Genomic DNA, 13,934 nt, shown 5'->3' with positions numbered 1-13,934 from the left:
GTCCACAAGCAATTGCCTTCTGTATGTGATACATTCAAATGTTGATAAGTTTATAGTCTCAATCCAGTGTTTTATAGGAAGTGATATTTTGTCTTTTTTCAGTGTTGAAGTATGTCTTTTAGCAACTGTAAGGGCATGGAGGATCCATTTCTGTTGACCTTTGGTTAGATTCCAAGAGACAGACAAGTAGTTTAATACTACATTAACGCCCTCAAAAGTTAATGAGTTTTCTAACACAAAATTAATATGACTAATAACTTCTTTCCAAAAGGGCTGAATGACTAAATATGACGAAAGCATATGCTTAAGAGATGCATTTTGTGAATTACATTGCCAACAGTTAGACACTGTGCTTAAACCTTTAGTAAAAAGATACTGTGGTGTCTGATATACCCTAAACATACATTTTTGCAGAATAAGTTGTAACTTAAGATTCATAGTAGCGACAGGTATATGGCTTAAAGCCTTATCCCATTGCTTTAACAAAACTGGACACCCCAGATTGTTACTCCATTCATCTCTAAGGCTGTGTGTATCATATTTATTAGGTAAAGGTAGTCCCCTGTGCAAGCACCGAGTCATTACTGACCCATGGGGGGGACGTCACATCACAATGTTTTCTTGGCAGACTTTTTATGGGGTGATTTGCCATTGCCTTCCCCAGTCATCTACACTTTACCCCAGGAAACTGGGTACTCATTTTACTGACCTCGGAAGGATGGAAGGCTGAGTTAACCTTGAGCCTGTTACCTGAACCTGGCTTCTGCCAGGATTGAACTCAGGACGTGAGCAGAGCTTGGACTGCAGTACTGCAGCTTACCACTCTGCGCCACAGGGCTCCCTATCATATTTATTAATTGACCTCAAATATTTATATACAAATATTGTAGGTTTCACTTTCTATACTGATTCAATAAGAAACTCCAAAAGTGGAGGAAATTCTGAAACACTCAAAGCTACTGGACCATATTTGGACACCAACAAATGTTGAAATTGAAAATATTGCCATTCAGCAGAAGTTGGCAAATCATATTTAGACCTCAGTTGGAAAAATGACAAGAACTAATCATTACCTATCAATTGATCTAAAGTAAAAATTTCCTTATCTGGCTAAGCCTTCCATAAGAAAGATTTCTTCCCAATTTTTAAGTCTAGATTTAAGTATAATCTTAATTTAGCAAGTGAGAACAGGTCAGATTGATATTGTTGCAATATACTTCTCTAGCTCTAGAAATTGTTGGAGGAAGAAAATCCGTTTTAACATAAGTAGACCCTAATGCATTCTACTTAAGAAGTGGTTCCAAAAAGGAGGCTTCCAAAAGAGCCCAAGATGGATACTCCAATTGAGGGGAGGGATCTCAGTAATTTGTACATGATAACAAATATGTCTGATGATAAGCTCTAGGGTCTGGAAGTCCAAATCTTCCTTCATTAATTGAAAGTTGCATCCTCTTTAAAGAAATCTTGGGTGGTGTTGAATCATACATAAATTTCTGAAACAAAGTATACATTTCCTGCGCAATCCTATGGCCAGCCCCAACGCCGGCGTGGCTGCACAGGCGGAGCGGCGGCGGTGCCAGGCCGGATCCTATGCCAGCAAAGGGCGGCGGGTGGCGGCGGCGCAGAAATGCAAATTGGGAGAACCAGAAAGTGTTGTGGGCGGGGCTGATGTGTGGCCGCCGCCAGGCGCAGCCAAAGGGTGCTGTTCCTGACAAACGGCAGGGGGAGGGGCCAGGAAAGGCACAGCCAATGGGCAGCACGCGATCCCAGCCAGGCCCCAGAGCAACAGGCAAACCGCGCCCATGCCAGCAGACTGCCTCGGCCCGTGTGTTGGGCGGGGCTCGCAGTTGGGAAGGAGAGGGGTGGGCGTGGTCTGAGGAGCCTCTCCCCCATGTGCCCAATGCAGTGTCAAGTCCGTGGCGGCCGCATCCAGAGATGTTGGCATGGGACGGGCAGGCGCCCTGCCATGAGGAATCCAGGGCAGCAGGCGGTCCCAGCAGCAGGGAACAGCCACCAAGTGGCACCGAAGGGGAGGGTTGGCCTGAGGCTGCCACCAACAGGCAGACGCAGCGGGCCCGCCCCTGTCCCCATCCCAAGGCAAAGACCACAGACGCCCGTTGCACAGAAAACAGTATTATTATACCATCCCACCCCCCCCAGCAGATGTGAGGAAGGGGAGGCATGTAGGAAGGGTAGGGCATCGAGGGGCCATGGGGAGGCACGGCCGGGGAGAGCTCCTCCAGGTACACCGGCCGTGCAGTCATCGCACCCTCATCTGCCAGGAGGTCATTCCCGGCTGCCTTGGCAATCAGCTGGGGCCTGAGCCTGGCAGCCCACTGCTCCCGCCACTCGTTGCCCTCCATGCAGCCGAGACTGCTGTGGGAATTGTGTTTCTGTGCTGCCCACCGAACTACACAGCTCGCCGGCATGACCTTGGAGGGTCTGAAATGTAACAATTCCCTATCTTCTGTCTGGCAGCTGCATAAGCCATGGATAGGTTCAGCAGAGCCGTCCCGGCTCAGACCTGTGGGTTGGAGGGGAGGGGGCTACAGTGGATGGTTCCTTATGGCCCCTGGGCCCTCGTCCCTTCCGAGGATGCTGTGCTGCTGAGGTGCATCCTTGCCGACCCCTTGGGCCTGTGCCTACGGCGTGCCGCGGGTCTGGGAATAAAGCTCATCTGCCCATGGACCCGTGCCTTCTTGCAGTAATCCAGATATCTGCCAGCCATATCCTGCCATCCGTGGTCTGGCACCATGAGCACATGACCAGCCCTGCATTGACAGCGCATCCCTTCCAAGAGGGGGGGGGGATATGGCATGTCTCCCAAACTGCCCTACCGCACCTGCCCTGCCTGGCATGCCGCCCTGCTCTGGGGTGCTCATGGAACTTGCCAGTGGGGGGAGGCCTCCCGGGGTCTTGGTTGGCCGCCCAGCCTGCATGGCCCGGGGGGGGGGCGCACGGTGGCTGCAAGCCGGGGGCCTCGGGCTCCCGCGTTTTGGCCACTTTGCGCGGTTGGTGCACTCCTCCGCTGCCCCTGTGGGCGGGGCCTGCTGCCTCCCCTGAAGGATTGGTGGGGCCGGTGGCCTAGGAGTGACTCCCATGCCCCGGCAGGGCAACGCAAGCGGCCCCAGATGCTGAAAGCAGAAGACAGCGCCGGGTCAGGGTGGAGCCACTCGCAGCCTCGGACGCACCCCGCCCCTCCCAACAACCACACCGTGTTGGCCCGGGAGCCTGGCAACCGCCCCGCAGGATTGGATGTGAGGCGGGATGCCGCGGGGCGGTCAGAATGACCAATGGGGCTGATGCAGGGGGGCGGACCCACTCTGGGAGGCGACCACTCATGGGACGACCGCATGAGCGACCGCTCATGGGACTGTGTTGCTGCGGCTGCGGCTGGAAGGGGAGCGACCCTCCCCGGGCGCGCAGGACCTCCTGCCTGGGATATGGCATCCGCATGCTGCCACCCTAGCTTCTTCACTGATGGGGCTGGGGTTCGAGTGAGCAGACCATTTCCCCTGGAATCTCCCGCCCCCTGGCAGCGCCCCACCCCGGCAACCCTCTCCCTGGCTTATCAGATGCCAGCTGCTCACCCTACCAGGGATTGCACACCCTCGGTAGCTCCCCCCTCCCCGCAGACATGCCCGGCCCGCAGCTCCGGCCCCAATCCTCTGCCTGACATTACAGTGAGGGGAGGGAGGGGGCAGGGAGGCAGAACGGGGTCTGTCAGATACATTTGTAGTGATGTGCAGGTGGAAATATGTGACGGGGGTGTTGGGGGAGGGGCTTGGGACAAAATCAGGCACGCAGACACAGAAGGTAGTTTTTCAACTCGTTTTATTGCACTGGAAAAAGCAGGCTTGTTTTTAGGCTAGCAAGGGAGCCAGAGCATTCCACACAGCCCTCCTTTCCGCTTCGAGGGGTGAGGCTGAGATGCAGGCCGCGGCGCGATACTGCTTCCTGGGCTGCAGCCAACTGCCCGTCATGGATGTTTGGGGAGGGCGGGGCGCGGGAGAGCAGCCATGCCCTGGATGTGCCTGTGGGAGAAAAAGACACATGTGGGCTTCGCCTCGTTCCACTGGCGCGGCAAGCCCCACACTCCGCCATCTGAGCAGGTGCACATAGTCGAGGGCAGCAGCGAACAGCTGATGCATGATGGTCTGGCGAGGATGCACTCGGCCTTGGGAAGCCTTTACCTTTAAGGGAGGGAATGAGCTGGTCGTTACAGACACCTGGTCACAAGTAGTTTTCGGGGCAGCTGCCTCTGGGGCGGGCAGGGCCGGCCATGATCGCTCCCCACCTCTGCTGGGCCTTGCCCGAAGCAGCAAGTGAGCAGGTGTGTTCAGATGGAGGGGCAGTTAGCACTAATCTGCAGAACGGGTCCCCCATCCCCCCACCTCCTCCTCACCTGTCAACGCTCCGTCACTCATGACTAGGTGGGAACTCCAGAGTCAGGATACCTACAAGGAAACAGGAGTGGCTGCAGTTAGTTCGCCAAGTGTCATTCCCTTCTGCCACGGAAGGGTTAATTTGTTTGCGCTTAGTTAGAGGCGACTAGTTTGCATGAGTCCAGATGTTGAGTTGTTCTTCCTGCCAGGGTAAAAGGGGAGTTAGCCAGACATTTGCACTTTTTCCCTTTGACAGGAAGTTCCCCCACTTTTTCACAAAGTCCCCCAAGTGCATTCCGTGCCCGCCACCGTGAATGCCGTCTCCCCCGCTCGGTGTTCAAAGAGGCCACGCCATGCAGCACATGGACAGAGGGACAGAGCCTGAGGGGTTTGGGTGGCGCTGCCCGGATGTTTTGTAGGGCGCAGTCGCGGATGATTGGATGTGGGGAGGGGGGCTCGTCCATGCCGGCCGCACACGCTGATTGGTCCCCAGGATAGTTCTCATTAGGCCACGGGGGCGGGGCTGGGCGCTTGGAGGGGGGCCGGTTTTTCGCCGTTCCATGGGCACCTATGGGCTACGCCTTCTTCTTCCGTGGCGTAGTTCTTTTGCGCCGCTGTGGGCATTCCCGCTTCTGGAGGGGCTTAGGGAGTGGACTAATTCTGGCCCCGCCCTCCTCCCCACCCCCCCTGCGCCGGCGCAGGGCTCTACGCCGCTCCTCCGCCTCCGCCCGGCCGCCTGTTGCTTGCGGCGGTGCCGGCCCGCCAGCGGGGCAGCGCCGCATCCCAGCACTGGCGGAGGGCCACTTACGTGGATGTAAGGACCAGATGCGCCGTTGCAGGCCTTAGTTCGGTTCCTACTCACTTTCCCCACCCCAGTTAGGAATGCGCTGCCAATGAATGGTATATACAAGGTATATAAAAGAGGATTGTATGCATAACGTATATAATTTGAGGTATAATATTCATTTTGTGTGTATTTACTTTACTTAATAATGACAAGTTTAGGGTTGCTCATCTGACCAAATGCAAGGATATATCCGAGATCAGTTTATTAAAATTCCATGAAATCGTGTCCATTCCTTGGGATCAATATTCCAAGATATCTGGACAACATTGAAAATATCCCTCAATAATTACAGTCTGTGATATATTGTCTCCCAATGGCATCAATTCTGATTTTGTCCAGTTAATCAAATAACCAGACCCCAAAATTATTAATCAAACTTATTAATTCAGGAATGGAAGACTGAGGTTCGGAAATAAATAATAAAAGATCATCTGCATATAAAATAATTTCCAATTCTAAAAATTTATGAATAAAGCCATGTATATTATTACTTTATCTAATAGCCCAAGGCAGAAGTTCTGAACATAAATCAAAAATGAGGGGAGAAAAAGGACAACCTTCTCTAGTACCTCTTTCCAGAATAAATGGTGCAGAAAAAATGCTATTGGTCTCTACCCGAGATCTAGGGGATGGATACAGAATTCTAATCCATTTCAAAAATTCATGAGGAAAGTCAAATGTAATCAATGTAGAGAAAATAAATTGCCAATATATTTTGTCAAATTCCTTTTCAGCATCAAGTGAAAGAATAGCAATTTGATCAGATCTCTGTTTAATGCAATCAGATCAGCAACCAATCTATGATTATCAGATCTTTACCTACTTTGTATAAATCCTACCTGGTCTACAAATACCAAAGTGCTAATAATGTTTTGAAGTTTGTTAGCGGGGACAGTGGTTAATGTTTTAGTGTCCACATTCATCAAAGAAATAGGTCAAAAGTTTGCACATTGAGTGTAGTCTTTGCCTGGCTTTGGAATGACAGTGATGCAGGCAATATACCAGACTAGCTTGATACCGGTGCTTTGCTACGGCATTGTAACTACTTTAAATCCAGTTATAATATTTTTTTTAAATAGATTTTATTGGATGAGGTGATATAAAATAGTTGGTTAATGCATACAACTTATCCAAATTAAACCTTTCTAAATATATAACCCCACCCCTCCCCTCCCCCTTTTCTCTATTGACTTCCAACAACACTCAAACCCCCCATTTATTCATAGAGATTATTATTTCACTATAATACAATTACATTATGTTACCCATGGTAGAGATCTTATATATATTCCCTTCGTTAAAGTCTTACTTAATAAAATTTAAAATCCCTCCAAAGACCACAATTGTCCTTTAACATCGCATTTCTTTTCCAAATATTTCTTAAACTTCTTCCAGTCTTCCAAAAAAATTTCTGGATCTTGCTCTTTCAAATTTCTAGTTAATTTGTCCATTTCGGCCATGTACAAGAGCTTCCTTGTCCATTCTTCAATATTCGGTACTACTTCTTTTTTCCAATATTGAGCATATAAAATTCTTGCTGCTACTATCATATAATACAACAATATCTTATCATTTCTATTAACATCTTCTAAATGTAAAGATAGTAATAACATTTCTGGATTTTTAGCAACATTATATTGTAATATCAAAGACATCTCAGCACATATTCTAGACCACAAGTCTCTAGCCTTTTGGCAAGTCCACCACATACGAAATAGAGAACCTTCATGCTCCTTACATTTCCAACATTTATTCGATAACTGTTTGTTAGCTATAGCTAATTTTTTCGGTGTTAAGTACCATCTATACAGCATTTTATAACCGTTCTCTTTAATACTGGTACAAGTTGATATTTTTAAGGTATTTTTCCATAGTTGTTCCCATTCTTCCATCGCTATTTCCTTATTACAGTTTATGGCCCACTTTACCATTTGCACCTTGACTGTTTCCTCTTCTGTAAACCACTTCAATAACAACTTAAACATTTTAGATACTGCTTTACTATTATCCCCCAATAATAGTTCCTCTAGTTCTGAATTTTTAATTCTAAAACCATTCTTTCTATGTTCTGAATCAAATAAATCTTTAATTTGTCTATATTGTAACCAACCATATTTAAATGGCAACTCCTCATTTCGCTTAAGTCTCAGCCCATCATTTTCTAATACTGTTAATTCTTTGAGGGTAAGCCATTCCTTTCCCTGATATTCCATATTTGGGTTGATTACTTCAACTGGAACAATCCAAAGTGGTTTCTTTAGCTCTATAAATTTCTTGTACTTCAGCCAGGTTGACAGTAGATTTCTTCTAAGGTAGTGGTGCTGAAACATTGCATCCATATTATGCTTCCCGTACCACATATATGCGTGCCATCCAAATACTTTATTATGTCCTTCCAATGTTAATAACTTACGATTGGTCAAAAACACCCATTCTTTTAGCCACACCAAACATACCGCTTCATGATAAAGTCTTAGATCAGGTAACTGCATTCCTCCTCTTTCCTTAGCGTCACAAAGAACTTTCATCTTGACTCTTGGTTTCTTTCCTGCCCAGACAAATTCTGGTATCTTCCTCTGCCATTTTTCAAATTGTTTCTTATCTTTCACAATTGGAATTGTTTGCATTAAAAACATCACTCTGGGCAGTACATTCATTTTAATTGTGGCAATTCGACCTAACCACGACAAATTTAATTTATTCCATTTTATCATGTCTCTTTCAATTTGAGTCCACAGCTTTTCATAGTTATTCTTAAACAAGTCTATATTCTTAGCTGTCAGCTCTGTCCCCAAATACTTAGTTCTGTGTACCACTTTGCAGTTTGTTAATTCACTTAATTCTTGTTGTTTCTTCTTAGTCATATTTTTAGTTATTATTTTTGACTTCTTTTTGTTTATGTAGAAACCCGCCAAATCTCCAAACTCCTTTATTTTGTCCAGCAGTCTTGGCAAGGTTTGTAAAGGGTCTTCCACTATAAACATCACATCGTCTGCAAATGCTCTCAATTTGTTGGAGGATCCATTTATTTTTATTCCTTTTATACTATCATCTTCTCTAATCCTCCTCAATAATACTTCTAAGACCATCACAAACAAAAGCGGCGATAGTGGACATCCTTGTCTGGTTCCTTTCCTTATTTCCAACTTCTCTGTCAGGTCGTCATTAACATATATTGTTGCCCTTTGTAAGTTATAAATTGTTTTCACTGCTTGTATAAATTCATTACCTAGATCCATCTTCTCCATAGTTGCGAACATAAAATCCCAGTTCAAATTGTCAAAGGCCTTCTCTGCATCCACAAAGAAAAGGCCAACTTCCTTATCAGGTCACTTATCATAATATTCAATAGCATTTATCACTACTCTCAAATTGTCTTTTAACTGCCTAGTTGGTAAAAATCCAGCCTGATCTTCATCTATAAAGTCCATTAACCATATTTTGAGCCTATCCGCCAGTATTCTTGCCATTATTTTGTAGTCATTATTTATAAGCGATATGGGTCTATAATTTTTCAACTCTGTCAAATCTTGGCTTTCTTTTGGGATCAGTGCAATACTAGCTTCATTCCATGTATCTGGGAGACCCTTTCCTTGAAGCATATCGTTCATTACATTTTTTAAAATCGGTACTAGGTCCTCCTTCATTACTTTATAAAATTTAGCTGTGATCCCATCAGGTCCTGGTGCTTTCCCAATCTTAGCCGCTTCAATTGCCTGTATGACTTCTTCTTCTGTTATTGGAGCATTCAGTCTCTGTTTTCATCTCTTCTGGTAGCTTTGGTAAGTGGGCATTCCTTAAATACCCATCTATCTCTTGTACATTCACAGATTTCTTTTGAAATAATTTAGCATAGTATTTAAAGAACGCACGCTTAATTAGTTGATGATCTTTCAATTCTTTACCTTCTTCCATTATTGTATTAATAATTTTCATTTCCTTTTTTTCAGTTGCCAGGCTAAATACTTTCCTGGATTATTTGCTCCTTTAATGCCTTTAACTTCCATTCTAGCTCTTTATTACTAATGGCTGTTATTTGATCCTGCAATATTTTAATTTCCTGTATAATCGACTTTTTTCCTGGTCTCTTCTTCAATTGTTGTTCTTTTTTATATATTTTTTCTTGAATTTCTTGCCATTTCTCCTGCTTTCTTTTCTTACCCTTACTGTTAAGTAAGGTTAAATTTCCTCTCATTACGGCCTTATAGGTATCCCATACCATCTGTATTGAGACTTCATTGTTGTTATTTGTTACAAAAAATTGCTTAGTTTCGTCTTTCAAATACTTCAAATTTTCCTGATTTTGTAATAAATCTTCATTTATTCTCCATCTAAATTTTCTTTGTAAAATCTTTTCCATTTGCTCCTTTGTTTTGATGATAATTCTCAAGGCTTTGTAATAAAAGCTTAGACCTTCTGGAATTTCCCATCTATATCTGATGTCTTTGTCTCTTAGTTTCTGGGTCAGTTCCCTATATTTTTTCCGCACTTGGAGAATCCGTTTTGGGACTTCTTTCATGATCTTAATTCTGCTCCCCTCCTTTATTAAGGGTTTTTCAAAATGCCTTTTAAGTATCTCTTCCTGCATTCTCTTTGTCACTAATTGCACAATAATATCTCTTGGTAAAATCTAGTTATAATATTTATGGGTATGTAACATTTTTTTCTTTGTGGGTTGTGTTTTTTTTGGTTGGTTTTGTAGTATAATAGCATAGTACCCGAGCTTCGCAAAGGTGTTCAAATAAAGTGAAATGTGTTGATGCCGAAAACTGATGAAGTGAATTTCGAAATGTAACATTTATTGAAGAGATTTTTAAAAAGAAAAGGTTGTAGCACAATAAATAAAGTGAAAAATACATACAACCAATTTTTTTCTGCTGAAGGACCTCTTTGTAGACCACGTTAGTGGTTTTCCCCTCAGGTGCTAGGATCACCAGGCTGCTGGGTGAGCTAACTGCAGCAGGCCTCATAGAACTGCCCATGTGAGAAGCAGTCCTCCTACAAGTCAATTCCTGCTACCTTCAGTGTCTGACTTGGTTGATCGTCATAGCAAAGCAGACCTTGAGTCTCTTGAACTTGAAGAGGTTGTCTGATGTTAGTGGTATGCGTGGTATGAACACCGACTCCCCGCGAGCACTACCGGTGAACAACGTGGCCTCGATGATGTTCCTGTGAGGGCTTCCAATTGCAGTCTGGTGCCATTGCAGAGTTTGGGTGGGTTGAAGTTCCAGCATAGCATCACTGGAGCCCCCACTTTGAGGAGAAGCTTGTGGGCTGGGAAGCCCGGAGCGTTTAGCGTGTTGAGGAACTCCACAGGGTAGTGGACCACATCATCCATTTGCACCACTGAGTCCACAGATTTTGTACTCCATTTCTGCCCCTTCAAGGGAGTTAAGTTGTGTTTCATTAATGATGGCAGCCTTGTCATTCTTGGGGGTCAGAATGGCATGCTTGCACAGACAGTCCATGGACTTCTTCGTGATAGTGGAGATATCAGGGTATATTGTGGCTGTTAGGTGTGCAGATTCCCCAGTGGATACCTCATCTCTGAAGTGAACCCTCATGTTCTTTCTTAGTGAGAGTTTCCTGATGAGGGGCCACAGATTCGACACCTTGACACACACAACAACCTCGTCAGCTCAAGTTCCCCTTGGGACTACTGGCAGAGTCTGCCAGAAGTCTCCATCCAGCAGCACAGTGACTCCCCCCATCACTCTCTCATTGCCCCTGACATCTTTGAGGGTTATGCTCAGTACCTCAAAACACCCTTTGTGCACCATCGTGCTCTCATCCCAGACAATGAGCGTACAGTTCCACAGCACTTGGGCCATGTTGCTTTGTTTTGAGATGATGAACAGGGGTGTTTTTGCATGGATGAGGTTAAGAAGCAGCTTGAAGGTAGTGAAGGATCATAGGCCATGCCTGAGTGAGCCTTGACCTTCCATGGAAGTGAGAGCCTCTCTACTCATCTTCTAGGATTGCTTGGCCCATAGAGAGACTTTGTCGCTCTGTGCACCTCGGGTTGATCTTGCTGGTACTTGGCCACTGCTGCCCGGTGTACCACAGGAGTACAATGTGCATATTTCTTTGCCACATCTCTGAGTTGCTTCCCCCTTTTAGTGTTGATGTATCTTGCACGATGTCTGCCAGGCGGCTTCTTGGGAGCAGTAAGAGATTATGGCTGTGAGAGTTGTGAGGTGGAGTTGAAGTGAGGGAGGGGTGGTGTGTTGGGCACTTCAGCAGGTTCATGTGAGAAGTTTGCATTGAAATGGCCTCTAGAAAGGTCGTACATTATCTCCCCATGAACATTTAAAAACTCAGTTGCCATACTGACTTTTATATAAAATCCCTTTTCAGGAGTCTTGTACTGTCTTTCTTCATCTGTCTATAGTTTCCTTTACTTGATTTTTACCTCAGAACACAGACTTCCACAGCTGACCAATCAGGCATAGGGGTGGGGGGTGAGCAGGCAGGAGCCTGCCGCCACACAGGAAAGCCATGCCCCACAGGGAGATTGGCAACCCTAGTAGGGGAAGACTGGGAGGTGCATTTTACCTCCGGACACATTCAGTGATTCCCAGTAGCAACTGCATACCGTTTAGAATGTTGGGGTGAGGCCCAATCAGACCACATATTCAAATGATCTTGAAAGGCTGGTCCAATCAGGGAAGAGTGGCCAAGTTGGTGGGAGGTGGTGGCAAGCAGGCAACAGCCTGCCGGCCACACAGGGAAGCTGTATCACTATGGAAAAAACACATTTTACCCCCTTTTTACCCCTTTAGGGGATGATTTTCTTAAAATCCCTTCTTAGTTGGTTTACATCATGAAAGGAATGTTCTCTCCAAATTTCATGTTTCTAGGTCCAGAGGTTTGGGCTGGGCGATGATGAGTCAGTCAGGACACTTGTCTTTATATATATATATATATATATATAGATTAAAAATCTCATTGATATAATTGATATAATTTTATAATGTAAAAATATGAAAAGGTTTTATACCATTCAATAGGGAACCCATCTGGTCCTGGAGGTTTACCAGTGCTCATATTCATTATCACAGCCTTAATTTCATCCATATGCAAAGATTCAGCAAGTAGCTGTTGCTGAGCTATATCTAAATATGGAAGATCAAGGTGAGAAAAAATGTTTCCACACTTTTTCCTGATAGTTCTTTGCCCTGACTATACAATTTAGAGTAAAACTTTTGAAACTGCAAATTTATTTTATGCATTATATTCCCTTTATCCTCAATCATAGGAATATAATTCTTGTGCTTTCACTGCCTTAAAATAATGGGCCAAAATCTGCCAGCTCGCTCTCCTCTTCCCAGTATGACTGGCACAAACACATCAAAGCATGTTCTGTTTCATTGAGAATATATTATTCAATTCATATTTAACTTTTTGCAACTCTTGATAAAGATCTAGATTGGGAGATGTAGCAAAAAAAGTTAACAAATATTTCAACTTATTTTTCATGTTGATTTCTTCCCTTTCTCTAAGCTTCTTCTTGTGAGACGCATATGTAGTAATCCTTCCTTTGATAAAGGCTTTACAAGTTTCCCATTCAGTAACATGAGTACTTGCAGTTCTTCGTTTAATATTAAAATACTCTGCAAGCTCAGCCATCATCGGTTTAAAAGTTTCGGCATTGAACAGAGAGATGTTAAGACGCCATAAGCTTGGTGGTCTAACCCAATCAGAAAACAGAAGAATTAATGAAATAGGGGTATGATCAGAAATAACAATTACATGTGTATCACATGCTTTAATCTGAGGCATCAACACATCTGAAACAAAGAAAATAATCTGGTCAAAAACAGTTGTGATGTAAAGAAGAAATAAAGGTATAGTCTCTGTCCTTTGGGTGTTGTGTGTGTTAAGGATCAATCAAACCTAGTTCAGCCATATAGGCTTTAAGCGTAGATCTCACCAATGAATGTTCCTTATGTGGAGGTGTGCTTAGATCTAAAGCTGTATTTTATTAAAATCTCCCACCATTAACAAATAATCATACCTGAGATCTACCGAGTTACTGAAACATTGATGAAACGTATCTGGATGATCCACATTTGGACCGTATACATTAATTATAACCATAACATGCTTAACAATGCTTTTCACTACCAAAATGCTTTAGGCTGATCCTGCACTGGGCAGGGGGTTGGACTAGATGGTCTGTATGGCCCCTTCCAACTCTATGATTCTATGAAAATAATAAAGCGACCCGTTGGGTCTGTTAATACTTCTTGAATCTGAAAAGAGATACGTTTATGTATTAATATAGCCACACCCTTAGATTGAGTAGACGTATCTGTAACATGTTATCTCTTACCATGAAAACCCTTCTGGGGGGAGGGTTACCATAAGTCAACTATGACTTGCGGGCAGGATTTCATTTTCATAAAAGAATAGGAGATGAGGAAGACCAACATTTTTGTGTGCTAAGTTTTCTGCTTTCACTTTCTAGACCGCGCATTCCAAGGAAGCCTAAAGTCAGTGGAACTCTTTCAAGATGTGTAGCTCCATTGCGCCCAGGCTGTGGTTTTTGACTGATCGCCGTATCAGGGAAGACTACCCCCAGCAGGAAATCCTGAGGGCGCTTAAAACCAAGTGTTGTGAAGAGGACCTGGACTTTCGGGCTTTGGTGATGGATGAAGTGGTCTTGACAATTGAGCAAGGAAACTTGGGTAAGAATAAGG

General features: G+C 44.6%; 1 protein-coding gene across 2 annotated transcripts in view; it reads left to right on the top strand.

The window, feature by feature from the left end:
* RIMKLB (ribosomal modification protein rimK like family member B) overlaps positions 1-13,934 on the top strand; it is a 66,493-nt gene that overhangs the window by 10,933 nt on the left and 41,626 nt on the right. For both annotated transcript variants that reach the window (XM_055002272.1, XM_055002273.1), the window contains one exon: positions 13,703-13,922. In XM_055002272.1, coding sequence (XP_054858247.1) covers positions 13,748-13,922 — 175 coding nt within the window. In that variant the 5' untranslated portion in view covers positions 13,703-13,747. The remainder of the gene's footprint in view (positions 1-13,702; positions 13,923-13,934) is intronic.

Source organism: Eublepharis macularius, chromosome 18, assembly GCF_028583425.1.
Source record: "Eublepharis macularius isolate TG4126 chromosome 18, MPM_Emac_v1.0, whole genome shotgun sequence".
Taxonomy (NCBI): Eukaryota; Metazoa; Chordata; class Lepidosauria; order Squamata; family Eublepharidae; genus Eublepharis; species Eublepharis macularius.
The sequence above is the reverse complement of the archived record's forward strand: the minus strand, read 5'-3'. Positions and strand labels throughout refer to the sequence as shown.